Source organism: Scleropages formosus, chromosome 13 (assembly GCF_900964775.1).
Source record: "Scleropages formosus chromosome 13, fSclFor1.1, whole genome shotgun sequence".
NCBI lineage: Eukaryota > Metazoa > Chordata > Actinopteri > Osteoglossiformes > Osteoglossidae > Scleropages > Scleropages formosus.
The window spans coordinates 5,663,332-5,681,714 of NC_041818.1; the positions used below are offsets into that span (position 1 = coordinate 5,663,332).

The 18,383-nt window shown below is 42.6% G+C and overlaps 1 protein-coding gene across 3 annotated transcripts; it reads left to right on the plus strand.

Moving 5' to 3' along the window:
* Positions 1 to 5,426: 5,426 nt before the first annotated feature.
* On the plus strand, positions 5,427 to 17,923 carry zdhhc15b (zDHHC palmitoyltransferase 15b). Of its 3 annotated transcripts, none has more exons than XR_003798092.1 (13): positions 5,427 to 5,578; positions 6,076 to 6,102; positions 6,264 to 6,358; positions 6,805 to 6,925; positions 7,610 to 7,679; positions 8,739 to 8,771; positions 8,896 to 9,016; positions 9,348 to 9,480; positions 10,240 to 10,366; positions 10,820 to 10,932; positions 17,394 to 17,466; positions 17,608 to 17,736; positions 17,904 to 17,923. XR_003798092.1 is itself a non-coding variant. In XM_029257460.1 (13 exons), the coding sequence occupies exons 4-12, from the start codon at positions 6,299 to 6,301 to the stop codon at positions 17,435 to 17,437; spliced, it is 822 nt and encodes a 273-aa protein (XP_029113293.1). In that variant the 5' UTR covers positions 5,523 to 5,578; positions 5,776 to 5,835; positions 6,076 to 6,102; positions 6,264 to 6,298; the 3' UTR covers positions 17,438 to 17,466; positions 17,608 to 17,768. The 3 variants fall into 3 exon arrangements, 2 of the variants coding, with proteins under 2 accessions (XP_029113292.1, XP_029113293.1); XM_029257460.1 differs by lacking the exon at positions 17,904 to 17,923 and adding an exon at positions 5,776 to 5,835 and having other exon boundaries at positions 5,523 to 5,578; positions 17,608 to 17,768; XM_029257459.1 differs by lacking the exon at positions 17,904 to 17,923 and having other exon boundaries at positions 17,608 to 17,768.
* The last annotated feature ends 460 nt before the right edge of the window (positions 17,924 to 18,383 follow it).

Sequence of the window (18,383 nt, forward strand, 5' to 3'; positions counted from 1 at the left end):
AAGCAAAAATTCAAGAATTGTCAGGTATTTGCTAAGAACGTTTCCTTTCTGTTTCTCCACAGTCACATTCATCACAGGTTTAGGGTTATAATAAAGTCCATCATGTCAATGGACATAATTCCATTAGAATTTACCTGGCTTTTTTACATATTTCGGAGGGTTAGGGCTGCAGACACCAGAATCTGGTTCTAGTAATTCCCAAATGCAGGGTTGTGACCTAAATGAGGGTCACCTGGGTATTCCTCTGGGTTACAAGATGTTCTCAAAAAAGAAATATTATAGCGTTATAAAGAGATTATTTCAACAGCAAAATATGAAGTATCATTAAAACAGTGACTAAGGTGGAATAGTTTTGGATTACATTTACATTCATTAATTTATTCAAAAGCAGATGCTTTTCTTCAACGTGACATACATCTTCACAAAGAATACAAAAAGTGCATTACAATAACAGAAAGAGAGATTTGGATGCAGACAGATAATCTGTGAGTACAGCCAATTATAGATTACATACTTTGGTGCATGGTATAAATTAGATATTGATCATATTTACAGTTATTCATTTAACTTATACTCTTCTCCAAAGCAACTTACAATTATATACCCATTTATTCAGGTGTGGTTAATCACTTTGCTCCAAGAGTAGTGCAATAGGAGGAGGGACTCAAACCTGTAACCTTTGGGTCCCAAGGAAACAGCGCTAACCGCTATACTACCAGCTGCCCTATAAATTGCACCTCTATATAATCCATTATTGTTTGGTATAAAGGGGCATGGTGGTGCAGTGGGTTTTGGCTGGATCCTGCTCTCTGGTGGGTCTGGGGTTCAAGTCCCGCTTGGGGTGCCTTGTGACGGATGGGTGTCCCATCCTGGGTGTGTCCCCTCCCCCTCCAGCCTTGTGCCCTGTGTTGCCGGGTTAGGCTCCGGCTCGTCGTGACCCCAATTGGGGCAAGCAGTTTCAGTCAATGTGTGTGTTTGATATAATAATGTCCAAGTCCATTTATACTCAATACTCATACACCAAGCAGACCAGTGAGGGCCTGCTCTTAAGAAACACTATTATTTGAATTATTATTTGAATATTTTATTATTAGCATTTTGATTTCAAATAAAATGTTTAACTTCCATACATTCACAACTGTTCTAGTTAACAGAGCAGGTACTAGTGCTCAGGGTTATCAGGCTAGGAGAGGACTGTGTTTGGGGTAGTCTGGGAACCACACTCTTAGGACATGAGCTGAATGTGACGTTTTAATTATGAAAGTATATTCAGTATTACACCATTTCTGGGACAGAGAAAAGGGGGTCATGTGTTTATTCTCCTGGGTTTTCTCTGCCTGGAGTTCTCACCTTGTTTCTCTGCTCCATCAAGTCTTAAAATGAATGTGTCTCACTTCTGGAAATTGAAATACAAATGCACTTTAATTGCTAGAGCACACATGATTGTCTGTCCAGTGTGTGTGTCCTATGTGACTCTGTCAAGGAACTGCATGTGTGATCGAGTGCTCATGGAGTTAATGAGAAATGAAGAGGAATGAAGGAGGAATAAAGAGGAATGAACTTGGAATGATGGAGGAATGACAGAAGAACAAAGAAGAATGAAGGGGAATGAACATGGAATGAGGGAGAAGTGAAGGAATAATGAAGAGCAATGAAGGAGAAATAAAAAGGAATGCAGGGAGATGAAGAGGAATAATGGAGAAACGAAAGAAGGATAAAGGAGGAATGTAGCGGAATTAAAGTGGAATGGAGGAGGAATAAAGGAGAAATGGAGGAAGGATAAAGGAGGAATGCAGAGGATTAATGTGGAATGAGGGTGGAATAAAGGAGGAATGAAGAGGAATGAAGGAGGAATGAAGGAGGAATAAAGGAGGAATGAAGAGGAGTGAAGGAGGAATGAACAGAAATGAAGAAGGAATAAAGGACGAATGAAGAGGAATGGAGGAGGAATGAAGGAAGAATGAAGGAGGAATAAAGGGGGAATGAAGGAGGAATGACACACAACGAAAAAGGAATGAAGGAGGAAAAAAGGAGGAATGAAGAGGAATAAAGGAGGAATGAAGAGGAGTGAAGGAGGGATGAACAGAAATGAAGAAGGAATAAAGGATGAAGAGGAATGGAGGAGGAATGAAGAATGAATGAAGGAGGAAAAAATGAGGAATGAAGGAGGAAAAATACCTACTTGAACGATGAACCTTGGTGCAGCAAGTGGTAGGTTACAAATTAGGTTTGCTTGAGACTTTCATGTCTGCAGCTATGTCTCCTTCTCTTAATGTAATGCATAAATTGTACTTTTGCTGAGATGTACGTCGCTTTGGACAAAAGCATCTGCTAAATGAATAATGAATAAATGTAAATGTAAATGAATGAAAAGAATGAAGGGGAATGAAGAGGAATGAAGAAGGAATAAAGGACGAATGAAGGAGGAATGAAGAAGGAATGAAGGAGGAAAAAAAGGAGGAATAAAGAGGAATGAAGGAGGATTGAAGAAGGAATGAAGGACAAATGAAGAGGAATGAAGAGGGAATGCCATATTCCTGTCAGAAAACAACCATCTGGACAGTCCTCTAGAGACGACTACAAGCAGATGGGAATAGAATGTCTGGAAATGTAACAGCATTCATGCAAGTGCGTACACACCACTCGCGCACACACACACACACACACACACCACACACCACACACACACACACACACACACACACACAGATTACTTCATGGAAAACTGAACCTTTACAGGACTTTTAAAAAATAATCAAGACTAGTGCTGAATCTTAGTGTTCGCAGGTGGACGACCAAATAGCAGAGCTGGAGATGATTAAATTTCCCTGTTTTCAGTGCTCTGTCCTTTGTCCTCTCATGACATTTACGCCGACATTGATTCTTTCAGCAGACACTTTTCTCCAAAGCAACAGTTAATGATTACATATCTATACAGCAGAGCAAGGTAACACACACCATGGTAAGTGAAAAAGTACTCCCAATAGTGTTTCGGCAATAATTCAGTTTGTACATGCCTACAAACGGGCAATTTGGAGACACCAATCCACCTGAAACACATATTTGGAAACCAGAGCCTAAATTCACACAAACTCCATACAGAGTGGGGATCAAACCCATGTCCAGCTGCACCATCTAAGCACCCACTTCACCACTGTGCCACCTAAATACAGACCTCAGGCAACGCTGTAAAGTAGAAAAGTGTTTAAGTTCCTTGCACTTGGTGGACGACACACACATCTGGCGCACGTCTCCATTCCAACCCCAGGTAAAGAAACACATTTTACCGTAGATGTCTTAGCTCTGGTGTAATTTTGAGAATTGAAGCTAGTAGGGCTGAAGCTATTCACCTAATCTGCCCCCTCCCCCGACTGACGGCAGAGAGCGTGTCCGAGAATAGGGTCTTCCTGGGGGCATCAGTGACCGGACCCTGTGTCCTCAGGATGCTGCCATGCAAGAGCACTATTACCTCCTGGCTCCCGGCGCTACCGCCACACATGACTTCCGCCTAACCTGGCCCCCTTCCAGTCTCGGCAGCCTGGAATCTGTGGGAACACGCTTCCCCAGCAGCCGGCCTTGGGTTGCGTTCAAACCTGTTGATCTGAGATGTTTGCCTTTCTACATTCTGAGCCGATGCTTTCATTTGGAGACCGTTGCTGTTTTTCCACTCGCGATTGATCTATAGCAGAGCGACCAGCAATGTGCTGATGGACAGCCCATCCCTCTGCAGAGGTGGACAGCTGTCTCGAGCAGAGCAGTCATCGTGGGAGATGAGCTTTGGCAGTTCATTTGTCTCATCGAAGGCTTACCTTGGGCAGATTGGGCTGAGTGGTATGGTGCTCACCTGTGCGGGTGCCTGCGGATCACCAGGCACTGCAGTGTGTGCCAACCACGCTCAGCAAAACAGGGCAATTACCTTGTTTTATGCTCAAGGTGGGGAAATAGTACGAGCCCCACAGATGTGGACATCACACAGTAAAGACGTTTCCAAAAAGGAAAGCGGATTAACTTGTGTGCCAACGCAGGAAACACCCAAGATGACACAGTAATTACCTGGAGGAAGATGCTTATGACTTCTAAACCCTAACTCTAAATCCCGTTCATAACCCCTAACCCCTAATCTTCTCCCTAACCATTAACACACTAACCCATCTGTAATCCCTAACCCTAACATAACCTGGATCCTTAACCCTTAACCCAAACTCCTAACTCTAACCCAACCTCTTACCCCAAACCACCACTATCTGTAAACTCTCACCCCTTCAAATTAACCTTTGACCCTAAGGCTACCCACCCTAACCCCCATCTCTAAACCCTAGCCCCCAAACCTAACCTAACCCCTAATTCTAACCTCTAACCGTAACCCCTAGCTCTAACCTTAATCCATAACACGAACCCCTACCCCTAACCCCCAGCCTAAATCATTGTCCAAGAGGCAGATCATCAAAATAAGAGGCCCACAGGTTTTAAAGTGAAGGATCTCAGAGATGATCTGATGACCTGAAGAAGAGGAGCTGAGCCGATGTACATACCGATGGCACATGGTCACAAAGAGGCCATTGCGTTTGACACCAGCATGCTTACGGTAGATCACGGGAGCGTGTGAGTGCCAGGGCGACTGCCCCGCACCTCTGCACCGCACAATAACAGAGTTTCTCCTGCACCACAGACCTCACGTTCCTAGTCTTGCAGTGACACCTCTTGGTTTAGCATGGCCTGCTATCTCAGGCAATGTCGTCAACTGCCCTCCAAGCGAAGATCGTTTTTTCTTTGTGTGTGTTTAAAGCAAAAACAGAACAAGACTTTGTAGTCCGGGCCAACCAGTGGAGCATGAACAGTATTTTCGAAAGTTAAATCTTTCCACGAATACACATTTTTCTTTTATGGGCCTCATCAAGTTCGTAGCTATTGTCGGGGCGGCAGGTTCAAAGGCCTGATGTCATGCAGGCCGAGCAAACCGGCACGGCCGGGAGGGGAGCGGGGATCGTTACGCTAATTTGTGCTTTTAAATGCTTCTAACTGGTCATGATGTTTTATTTATTTGTATTATCTATTGCGTGATTGCTTGCATTTTGATATGTGCGCAAAAGAATGACATTTACAAGCGGTTTTACGAGAACCCCGCTGAACTGTTTAAGCTGCATCTGTTAGGCTTTGATGAGATTGGGTTTGTCCGCGGGTTTGTTTAGGATGTGGCAGCAATTTGTCTGCTGTTATTACCTGTGTTATTATACGTTGTGCGGAAACCATATGTGTGGCACTGCTGAGTAATAAACACTTGAGACGATGTGGGGGTACGACGGTTCCCCCAGCGCCCGACAGAGGGAGCTCTCGCAGAGCCACCGCGGCACCTCGCGCTCCCGCTCCTGCCGGTCGTACCAATAGAACGCAGATGTCGCTCAGCCATCAGCCTTTGTAATCGAGCGCCGAGAAGATGGTCGCCCCCGAGGCGCTGTGAACATGGCTCTGTCGGCAGGTTTGAGATGCTGCCAAAGAATATTCTCCTGGATACCTGTTGTTATCATCACGTCTATAGTCTTGTGGTCTTATTATGCCTACGTGTTTGAGCTCTGTTTGTGTAAGTATTTGCACATTTCGGGCTTCATGGTATTTGTTTGGGTGGTACACTGTTAGCTTCATGGCTACGAGCAGGAAGTGTGTGTGTGTGTGGTGTGGGGGGGGAAATCACTATTAACTAGTCGTTAGCGGATATTAACGGCAAAATTAATCTTTTGTAGTGCGAAGTTTAAAAATTTATCAATATTAATTTGTCAGTGAGTTGAAGGCGTTGTTGGACGAGAGAAAATGAGTCAGCTAGTCGAAGAAATGTCACAAGTAAGGAGTTTCACCTTTTAAAAGTGTCTGAATTTGCCAAATTATTTGGTAGCTATGCACAACTTTTCTGTGAAAATATGTCCAGTATGTTTTTAATTTTAATGTATGAATACCTTCAGGGGGAGCAGTGGTGTCACACAATGCATTTCCTGAAATTTATTTAAATAATTTTTAAAACTGTAATGTCTTGGCAAAGAATATATATATATAATTCCCCTGAATTGTCTCCTTTGTTTGCAGTCACCATCAGCCACACACTGGAAAAAGGTGAGCTGTTTTTTTTTTTTTTGGTTCAGCATAAATGGAGGGAAGTGTTTTTCTTGATGTGACGGGCGCTTCTGATGTTTTCGTGCGCTTTGTGGTGTTTCAACAATGCTGCGAAATGCTGGAAACTGGATTTAGTCTCTCTTTTTGCTTCCCTTCTGCAGTGGCCTACCTCCTCGTGTTCCATGCTTGCTTTGTTATGTTTTCCTGGACCTACTGGAAGTCTATATTTACACCTCCTTTCTCCCCATCAAAGAAGGTAAGAGTACTTCTTAGAATTGGGATGATTTATTTGAAACATCTGTCAATATCTCACCTGTGTAGTGTTACAAGGGCCTGCACAGCACTTGTGTTACAGTACAGCAGGTAAACATGGCTAATATTAAATGAAGAGGTTGGAAACCTTGTGAGCCTGAGACGTTAGGGTGGCACGGTGGCGCAGTGAGTAGCGCTGCTGTCTCACGGCACCTGGGTGGTGTGAGAGGGTGTGGGTTCGATCCCTGCTCAGTCTGTGTGGAGTTTGCATGTTCTCCCCGTGTCCCCAGTTCAAGGAGATGCTGATCAGGTTTACCCTAGTGTGTGAGTGACCGAGAGAGTGTGTTCCACTGATGTATGGATGAGTGACCCATTGTAAGTAGTGTGTATCTAGCAGTGCTCCCAATATCAGTGTTTGCTGTTGGTTATCTGGGCTGCTTCCTGTCCCAGTTTCAGCTTTCGTACTTGGACAAGGAGAGGTATGAACTGGAAGAGAGGCCCGATGTACAGAAGCAGATCCTCATTGAGATAGCGAGAAAACTTCCCGTCTTCACACGCGCAGCATCTGGAGGCAGGTGACCTCGAAAGAGCGCGGTGGATGATGCTATCCTGACGCACCCTCACTGCATGTCTGCGGAGACATTCTTTTTCCCCCACACTTGTGTAGCCCTCATAAACCTCAAAGGGGTCAAAGAACATTTTAAAAAGTACCAATCCTTTATGTCTCAATTTTATTTCTGTAGCTGCTGAATCAGTCTCAACTTGTAACAGCTTCATTAATCTTGCCATTTGATGGTATGTATTCACACCAGTGTTGTTTGAGTGGTGTCTGTCATTTTGTAGATGCCTGTGGTGACAGTGGCAAAGGGGTTGTCAATTACAGTAACTGAGATCCCTAGTCGCTTTGCAGTGATCATTACAAATCTAAAGTATTCTTCACATAATCTCCTCAAACTGTAATCAGTCTGAAATACGACACCACGTTTTCCCTCTGAAACTTTTGGGCCTGGACATATATGCAGCTGGGCCACAATCCTGCTTTTTACTAAATGTTGTACATTTTGTTTGGATCGCACTAGTACTTTTTGGCACTGACAAATATAGAACTGGAACAGCTGCTGGACTGCAGCCCACCGATGGCAGGAAACAGCAGAATCTGTGGCCTGAACACCAGTGATTATGGTTAATCTGTATGTAGAGCGAGTAGGTGATGGAATGGCCCCTGCTGGCAGCTCACATTCCTCTGTATTTCCAGCTATCAGGTTCTGCGACCGCTGCCAGGTGATAAAGCCAGACCGCTGCCACCACTGCTCTGTCTGCGAAACGTAAGTGTCTCCTCCTCATCCACACCCTCCTGCTTTCATACTGCTCTGTATATCTGAAGAATAAGGGTTGGTGTGCATCCATTTCTTCATGGTTGGTTGGCACAGGGTGACCAGAGAATGTCAGAGGAAACAGGGACTTTTGAACTGGGCGGGTCTGAATCTGGGCTTCGCTCTTGAAGATGACTACTGCTGGTCGAAACCCAGAATTACTCATCGTTGAAAAGCTCAAGACCTTTTCTGTGGCATTTTCTTAAAAGCCAAAAGTGGATTATTGCCTGGAACACTATCAGACACAAGAAGCATTCACAGATCAGTGAGATTCTGGTTGCTCTCTGTCACTGCAGTATGTGACCCAGGCGTGGGCAAGGCAGGCTTTGTACTGCTGGCTTCGGGTGATTTCACTCCTGGAACAGGAACTGCAGGACAGTGATGAAAAGCACAAGGAGTCACTTGTCATATGATAGCCCAGTTAATAATGTGCTCCCTGTTTTCACTGTCCGTCTGGTGCGATTTGGGCTCACTCATGGTGTGTACCGTTCCTAGGTCTGCTTTCCCTTCGCTGTTACCTGTGTGTAACAAGAGAAAGTCATAAAAGCGGGGGTCTTGAGCTGGACACGTATTCCTCATGTGCGACTACTACGAATAACATTGCCTTTTTTTTGGCAAACATAAGTAAACAGGAAACCATTTCGCAAGACCAACGGTTAAGCCCTGTCAGCCTTTTGAAAGAATCCTGAGCCATGTGAAAGGTCTCTGGATGACTTGCACTTCAGTAGAGAGTTTGTGTCTAGGGTTATCCTTACAACGAAGCACTCATACTTTATTGTAAACGTAACCATGTCCTGTGTATCGACTGTTCTGTTCTGCATATTTAGTGTCCTGCACTCGTCTCACACTGTTGTGTATTTGCGCTTTATGCAGTCTTGCATACTGTTCTGTGTCGCATCATGGTCCTGGAGAAACATCTCATTCCACTGTATACAGGCTGTAAAGAGGAATGACAATAAAAACCCACTGGACATGACTTGATAACAAGGATGTCAAATTTGTTTGTTTCAGGTGTGTCCTCAAAATGGATCATCATTGTCCATGGTAAGCGGTTGTCTACTGTGTGCTGAAAATAGAAGCCTTCTGATCATGTTGAAGATGATCTTTTGCATTCAGGTTGTCTGCACCCCCTCACCAAAAAAAAAAAAAAAATTTTCTTCCCTTTTAGGGTAAACAACTGTGTGGGATTTTCCAACTACAAGTTCTTTCTGCTGTTTCTCGCATACTCCATGGTGTACTGCATCTTCATTGCTGCAACATCCTTTCAGTATTTCCTCAAGTTCTGGGTGGTGAGTGCTGTTCCCTTTTTCTTCTACAGTTCACTGTTTGAGAGCGTGCCACGTGACTCAGAGCTCAACGTTCACGTGGTGGATCAACGAATGAAAGGGGTCCGTGAAGCTAATACCCTCATTAGGCCAATGTGGTGTACAGTATTCTGCTGTGCCTTTTGAAGAAAGGGGAGGCAATAGTTAGGCTTTCTTTTAGTGTAATTAAGTTGATTGTATATTGATTATGTCTATATAAACCAGAGGGTGTCGTGACTAGACGGGTTGGGTTAGTTACCAAGGTCCTACGTCTGCCTTGATTCTAATACTCACCTCCACCTCCCAACTGTCACAGGGGGAGCTGCCCAATGGTCCGGCCAAGTTCCACGTACTCTTCCTCATGTTCGTGGCCCTCATGTTCTTTGTCAGCCTCATGTTCCTCTTCGGCTACCACTGCTGGCTGGTGGCCAAAAACAGGTCTACTTTGGGTGAGTGGGGAGTGGTCTCTCAGTCTGCCAGCGAGGGGGCTCCATTGACCCCACAGGCTTGAGATGAAAGCTCAGAAGATGCTGGACATCTGAGAGTCTTCAAGTTAAAATAAGCATTTGTTAGAGCAGTGGGTTTAGTTGACTACTGCAGCTTTTAAATATTGAGGTTTTCAAAGTGGTGACTTGAATCCATCGAATAATACAGACAAAGTTAAAATTAAGTCAAACTTTTACAGCTATTCTACTTAGGAACAGTTTTCCCACCGTTGTTGTATTTATGACTTTCAGCTACTAAATTCAGCTACTCCAGGTAAGGGGAGTTTTGCCCCAGGTGGAGGAGTTCAAGTATCTTGGGGTCTTGTTCACGAGTGAGGGAAGAAGGGAGCATGAGATCGGCCATAGACTGGGAGCAGTGGCAGCAGTTATGCAGTCGCTGTACCGGTCTGTAGTGGTGAAGGGGGAGCTGAGCCATAAGGCGAAGCTCTCCATTTACTGGTCGATCTACGTCCCTACCCTCACCTATGGTCATCAACTCTGGGTGATGACCAAAAGAATAAGATCGCGGATACAAGCGGAGAAATGTAAAAACTTGGGGGCTCTGAGTCAATTTTGCCCAGTGCTGTCCAAAAACAGGCTCAATTGGATGATTTTTTTTTTTCCTTTTTTTTGTGCAGCAATCGCCAATACCTGCAGTAGCACAAGTTCACACACGCTAAACTTAACATAACTCTGTGTTCTGACACCCCCCCCCCCCCCCAGAGGCCTTCTCAGCTCCCTTTTTCCAGAGTGGACCTGACAAGAATGGTTTCAATCTTGGCTTCCGTAGCAACCTGCTACAGGTCTTTGGAGAAGAGAGGAAACTCTGGCTCCTTCCCATTTTCACAAGGTACGTCTTTTCATTTCATTGTTCCAGCAAAAAGTGTTCTTCATGCCTGGAAGCTGACAGGAGCTGACCTGGCAGGAGATAGCCACAAGTACTGCAGCTCAAGAACTGTATGGCATAGTTACATACATGTTTGCAGCATGTAATTGTCTTTTACCATGATGTAATTTTAAAGCATTGCTAGGTTTTGTTCAGTAATCTCTAAGTTCTAGCCAGATCCCAAAAGCTGAGGCTTCATTATGCTGTTTACTAGATAGTAAAAGGTTCATCTTCAGCACAGTGAGTGTGGGCTGAAGGTGAATACAGGGAGGTAGGAAAGAGTTCACCCTGAAGGGGTATTATGCATCTGTAGACCTCTCCCTTTCATTATGTGACTCTTTGGAGCCACTGTGATGGGACAGTCTCTCTTTGTCTAAGGTCAGTGTATTCACTCGCATATCATCGCTCACTTGGCAGCCTGGGTGACGGTCACTACTTCCCCATGAGGAGCCAGAGTGAATCCCGCAATCCTTTATTAGCTAATGAGGAGCGCTGGGAGGAGGATGGCGGATCAGATGAAGAGGGTGCCGGTAAGTGGAACCTGCCAGCTGGGGGAAGACAGATACTGTTTGGGCCATTTGGATCAAAGGTTCATCTTGCCTGCACCTATCTACCTGAATACAGTTAGTTTAGATGCGTGACCAGAAGCCCTGCTGACTAGAGGCACCCAGAATCTAGCAGGATCATGTGACTGACGAGCGATCTGAGCAATACAGGTGCAACTGAGAAGATCCCACTGCACTTCACATCTAGAAAACCATAAGCATATGTGGGTGCCGAGAGGTCATTGTCCTTCCTCCAGTGAGAGATGTTGGCATATTAGCACATATAGTACATAGGCCAAAGGTGAGACCTTCATATGCTGGTGCTTGGCTTGATTCCTGGGTTCTCGTCACACAAATCTATTGCTTTAGTACTTGCTCCGCGCCGCACATACACAACCCCCCCAAACCTCATAGCAGGTCCCATACAACGAAAACTGATACAATGGTTTGAGAAAACATACATTTTTTTCATCTGTATTATTTAGAAAAATGGCATTTTTGCCTGTTAAGCGGTCATTGTGTGTCCATAATGTGTATTTTATTCTTTAGAACAGCTTAGAAGGTTTGGAAGAGAGACACACACTTGGTGTCACAGATATATATAAAATATATATGTGTATAAATATATTGGTGTGTGTGTGTGTATATATATAAAATTATGATTGACTTTGTGGTTTGATGTACTGTGCTTTTAATGCAAAGGATACTTTACATATATATCTGTGACACCAAGTGTATCTCTCTTCTATATCCCTCAGTGATCTGTCAATTTTGCTATTTCCTTGCAATTTAACACACTCTTTTACTCTTAACAGAGCAGCTATATATTCTCACTTCCTATGACAGTGTCAGCCATTCACAACCATCCATTAAGATCAATCTAATACCACAACTAAAGTAAAAATAGTATTACTACTGTTAATTTGTTTAGCTGACACTTTTCTGCATAGCAACATAGTTTTAATCTTCTTACAGTGATTTCCCATTTATACAGGTGGGTAATTTACTGCATCAATTCAAGGTTTGTACCTTGATCAAGGGTACTACAGCAGATGTGGCATTTGAACCTGACTTCTTTTGAGTCCTTACGGAGAGAAACTGCACATGGAATGATTAACTTGATTTAAATCGTATGAACAGCTTTAATAAAATGAATACCCTTATGCTACTGTAAATAGATCTTGCTGTCAAATCAAGATCTAGAGTCATTTGTTAGTAACACTACACAGCACCTCTAATGCCTGATTTATATAATTTTCTTAACCTTCTTCCTGTAGACATTTAGAAAATATCGTTTTATATTTTGAGTAACTTGTTCATATGGAACAAACTAAAAATATTTTATATAATATACTTTACTCATATATACTAGGGTCCCCATTGCCTTTGACTGGTCATTCAACACATTGTTTCCGTAACTGAACAGGTAACTTAAATGTCTGAACTGGTGTGACACAAATGTTTAATGTGACAGTGAAGCTGGGTTTCAGCTGTCCTGTATAATGTGTCTTCAACAAATTGAAGACGTATCGCCTTCCTTCGTCCCGTCTTCGAGTACGGAGAGCAAACCTTGAGCTCTGATTACTAAGTGGATCAGTGGCAAGACATCCCTGTGAATGAGTGAGGGGTTTAGAGATACTGAAGTAAACCACACCTCTTGTTTTTCAAGGGGCACAGGTACATCTGTAAGCCTCTTTACAGAGCCTGCTCCTGTTTGAGATCTGTAACTCCGGATTCTGCTTAACACAATCTGCTATGTGTAGTGTAGCAGGTAGCCTAGAGGTGAAGGATGTGTGGCATATGAAGTATACCAGTTCAAGTCCTAGGAAGGTGCGAAACAAAAATGGCTTTAGTTAAATACACACCTGTATAAAGAAGTGGTGCGTTTTTGGATAACAGCCTCAGCTAAGCAGCAAACATGAGGCACGTTGCAAGAATCTGTTACCCATGCAGGGAATACCTGCTCCTGCAAATGTCATTTGTGAAGACAATTATCTAGAAGAATTTCCTTGAAAGGCATTAAAATTATGATTGACTTTGTGGTTTGAATATACTGTGCTTTTAATGCAAAGGATACTTTACCAGTAGCTCAACAGAGAGGGTTATAAGCATTTACCAATCTGCAATTGAGATTTGCCACATGAGTGTTACTATATCTTTATATCACATTTAAAAGCAGCTTCTCAAAACACTTTAAAAATTAATGCAAACAGAGAGAGAACATGCAAAATCCCCACAGACTGAGCCAAAAAACTTGTGAGCCACCAAGGCTAGTCATTGTTCTGTCCAGGAGCAAAATAAAGTGGACAAGATGATGAAAAGGGATATTTAAAGGAGCACACAAAACATTTTGCAGAAGCAACTTTGAACTTGGGGTCCTTCACCCTGGATTTAAGTTGTCCAGACTAGTTATTATATTCTGGACTTGTTTTCAAATAGATACGGCAGGAATTTTGCGTGTTGTGTGGAGGGTGGAATGGACTAACCGTTATGCTTAGGGTTGCTTTAATTTTTTTCCTCATTTAAATTAACGGTGCTTTATTGTTCTTTTTCTGAGAATGTCTTCATGACCGGAGCTTCAAGATGAATTTCACTCATTATGCAACAATATAATTATGCAATTCACCAAGAGATGTCAAGAAGGCTAAACAGTGTAAAAGATAATCAGGTCTTCATGTTGTTATAGGAAGGCATGCAATTTGTTTGTGGATAGTTTATTTCACAAATATTCCATGTAAGTAAAACAAGGGGAGAGTATTTTTTCGGGGACTGCCTTCACTTTCAAAACAAATCAGAGTTAAACTTATAAAGGTATAATGGGGGATAAATAATGATCATCTTTATGCAATTCTGCCTCCCTCTAGTGGACATTTACCTCACAGTGGACTTAAAAGGCAAATTTACTTTATCTTCGAGCGCTAAAAGAGCTTTATAATAACTAGAATGTCAATGAAAATTGTTTTTGATTATTCCTGAAATGTGCTTCATGAAAAATGCACTGAAACCATAATATATTAACTGCATTGTATGTCTTCACAGTAAATTTTAAGCCTTAAAAATGCATATTTTCCAGCTCTACATTGTTGTTCTGAAATTTCATAACGAGTTGTCGACTCACACTTATATGAAAGCCTTATGTGATCAGAATTTCTATCAAAGTACGAGTTTTGCTGATGTTGAACATCACACAAGCGGAGCCTCTCCTGTCAGGTGTCTCATAGCCCTGTACCTGCTCCGTAGCATCTCAGATTTTGTGACTTTTCCTAAGAAAAAAATCTATTAAACTTGAGCCCTAAAGTAAAAGTTTTAAAGGAAGTGCTGAAAGAACTTGGAACAAAAAAAACAAAGAAAGAAACTGTTACATGTCCAGTTTAATCGTAATAGTCACCTATCATAATATAAGCCCTAAAGTGCTGAAAAGTTGAAAAGGCAAAGGAAAACCTCACTTGTCTGTTTATTACTTAGTGATAACAGCTATGCCTTGTATTACTTAGGTTGGGACTAAGTGATAAAAGGTGTAGAATTCTCTCCAAAGGCAAAAGACTAACTTTGCATATTTGATGTTGTGTATATATTCATCACAAATTATACTTTAAGAGCCTGCGATGAACTGGTGTCCTGTCCAGAGCGTACCTTCCCCCCCCCACCCTCAGCTTTGTGCCCAATGCTCAGTGTGGCTGTGCTCAGGACAAGCGGTTTACTAAAAGTGGATGGATGGATGGATGGATGAGAATAAGAATACTTCAATGATTAAAGAAAGGAATTGCTTTAAGTATGGTTGTATTAAACTATTTATACACTGCATTTTAAAGCGGCTTCTCAAAGCACTTTACAAAAAAGAAAATGCGGTTATAACACTATAGCAATTTAACATAAATGTTGGCATTTAAAAAAATCACTCACTGATCACTGTTGTCCTAATGCAGGGGGGGCAGTGCAGTGAGCCTATCCAGAAGTGCAGGGTACAACCTGATTGGGACACCAGTCCATTGCAAGGCTCTAAGTCCATCTCTCTTTTTTTTTTTTTCCCAGCACACATACACACTAAGACAAAACAATTTAGTTTAACCGGTTCACATGAAGCGCGTCTGGGAGGAAACCAGAGCACTTGGAGGAAACTGACATGAGCATAGCGAGAACGTGCAAACTCCACAAGGGCTTATGAATATATGTACCCTTTTTTTATACAGTGGGCTGATTCGGTATGACACTTTAACCTGATTACTAAATTTACTTCACTTAGTTGTCTCTGACTCAGTGAAAGTCTGTGGATACTGTACTTCTACCATAATAAAATCAACTGCCTATAAGTCTTTGCTACTTCCTCTCACATTGATCGTGTCAGCTAATCACAACCCTCAATTGGGCAAATATATGAAAAAGGAAACGGCCACATTCAATATTATCATTTAGATGGACACTTCTCTCCAAAGCAACTGTTAAGCTGCTTACTCTGATTTGCTCGTTTATAAAGATAGATCATTTGTGCTGTATCGATTTCAGGGTAATAACCTTGCTCAAGGGCATCATAGCAGGAGATGGATTCAAGCATACCAACATTTCCTTTAACTTCTAGGAGTAGCCTTGCATAATACATTATTTGTGCACCATAGTAGCACGGTGGCACAGCGAGTAGCGCTGTGTTCGATCCCCATCTGTCAGTGTGGAGTTTGCATGGTCCTCCCCGTGTCTGCGTGGGTTTCCCCCCACAGTCCAAAGACATGTTGTTCAGGGTCCACCCATAGTGTGTGAGTGACACAGAGTGTGTGTTCCACTGATGTATGGATGAGTGACCCATTGTAAGTAGTGTATCTAGCAGTGAAAGTCACTGCGGGAATAAGGGTGTGTAGGCTGATAATACTACATAGAGTTCTGCTAAATAAATAAATGTAAATGTGCAAGAGTTTTAACCATAAATTGAAATATGTGGCATTATGAAGTTATACAATCCATCATAGTATAAATAAAATAATAAAAAGGAAACTGCATCTCTGAAAAACAGCTCAAAAGTATAGGACTTTATGAGTTCATGCATGTTCTGTTATACTGATCTACCTCCCAGGGCAGGTAACCATCAGGCAATTTATACTGACTGTCAATTCCATTAATTTTTTATGATTGGAAAACTGATGCTTTATACACGTGCTCAATGTTTTTCCATATGCGCATGGTCAACAAACAGTGCGGGCACACAAGCACATACCTTAGAGGGAAGCGCTGCTCTAACCACAGCAAATTGGGCACTGGACAAGCGGGTTAGTGTTAATGAATGAAACACAAGCTACAAATAATCAGACACTGTCTAAACGGCTTGTTCCAAGCGGGGTCGTGGCAAACCGGAGGCTAACCCGGCAACAGAGGGCACAGGCTGGAGTGGGAGGGGACACACCCAGCATGGGACGCCAGTCCATTGCAAGGCACCCCAAGCAGGACTCGAACCCCAGACCCACCGCATAGCAGGACCACGCCAAGCCGCTGCACCACTGTGCCCCCCTCACTACAAATAATTTTTGATGAAAATTTTTTTAAATATTTGGGGTTATATTGTTATGCAGAAAAATACATTTTTTTTGGTGCACTTGTGCCGTATGAACATTGAATTTGTGAATTCTCAAAGATACAAGATTTCCAGGTTTTTTACATTCATTTTAATTGCATTTTCTTCACTGATCTATTTCTAAAACTTGTCCTTTTGGAGGTCAAAAATGGCCTTCATTTCTGCCCATCTCCATTAAAGGAGCAGAACAAACTCTGATGTTGAATGGATACTGAAGGGGCATCGGGTCGCTTTTCGAAGGACACACTGCATATTTTCATTTATTATTGCTATATCGGAGTTGTACAGAAACCACCCAGCAAATAAACTGAAGTATGTTCCTATTATTACACTGTTTTGACAGCAAGGAGATGATTTATATGCTTTCAAACATGATGTATCAGTTGCTTCCTCAGTACTAGATTTGACATTTACTGTGAAAACACAGTATAAGGTGAAACACCCTTTTTTAAAACCTTGTCCCCATGCACTCCTCCATTACACTGCAGCTCACCCTGCTTTTACTGCACTGTCTGATTCTCCCATTTTGTTTATTTTAACTTATGAACATATATTTAGAGACAAATTAAGCTTGTGTCACTAAATATTTAACTGCTGTCAGGAAAAGTGTTTTTAAAAAATGGTGCTCATATTGTAATCACAGGGGCTAATTTGGTTGTGAGTAGTGCTGTGCATTTAAAGGCATGTAACCTTATGTGCAATTGAGATAATGTTCTAAGGGATCAATTTCCAGTATAGTGTCACAAGAGTCTAGATGTGGGAGGAGTGAATTTCCAGTTTAAAGACGTTAATGTTAAACTGTAAGATGTTTATTAAAATATGAAACGTTATCTGTTGTGGTGGGCTGTGTATGCATGCCTGTTCAGCTGCTGTATCTTATCTCATTCAGCCATTCAGAGGGACCCTTCTGTCACCATAGAGATGGATTCCTAATAGGCTGGGGTGCATTGTTTTCAGATCAGGGTGAGTTTTGTTTTTATTTGGCATGTTTCATAAAGGAGAAATACCTGTCAAGGTGAGCTGTAGATGTCTCTTTGCACACAAGGACACCCCCCTTCTTAGTCACCTGTGTAGACCATTTGTCCCTTTCTCTGATACTGCAGAAATCATTCAAGATGAGTTCAGCATTGAAGCAGTGCAGTTAGATGAAGATGATGATGCTGCAGCTTCTAAGGACTGTGCAGAGTTCAGAAGAATTCCAGACAAGCTGAGAGATGCAAGAAACCAAACGGGTCAAACAAGTACCTTGCTGGGATTGTTCGTAGGGATTATGTGTACCGGATGTGTTAATACCCGTTCAGTGTCCGCACAAAAGGATGAGTATGTGTTTGGCGTGTCCTGTGTGAAGGAATACAGGATATTCAGGAGCACTGCTGATTTCCCGTTTCTCTCTGTACAGGTGAAGCAAACTTGCGTCGCCGTGGACATGAGAAAGCATACTGTATACTGTCAGGTATTTGAACTGTATTCATGTCTAGTCAAATACCTTCTGTCACTGTTCCCCTTATTATTTTTCCTCCTACGTGTGTCATTTCAAAATAACTGGATTTCTGTGGATGGCTGCCAATATGAAGCCAAAACTGATTAGACTTTTGTGATGTGCAATCATCAGACTGCGTGATGCCCAGGGGGTGTGTGAACTGAGCATTGCGCTGACCACACAGGGAGCCCTAACTGCTGCCATCCTGTACTCCTCTCCACTCCACACCGGTGAAGTGCAGCCGACCGCCGCTGCCTTCTAGTAGAGATGAACGGGAGTACAACCACCTCCTTCAGTGTCCATCTCAGCCCTAGGGAATTGTGGGATTTGAGCTTGAAGTCATTTCTGTGAGAACCACCACACTCCAGTCAAGCAATTTATTAGAACATTACTTATGAA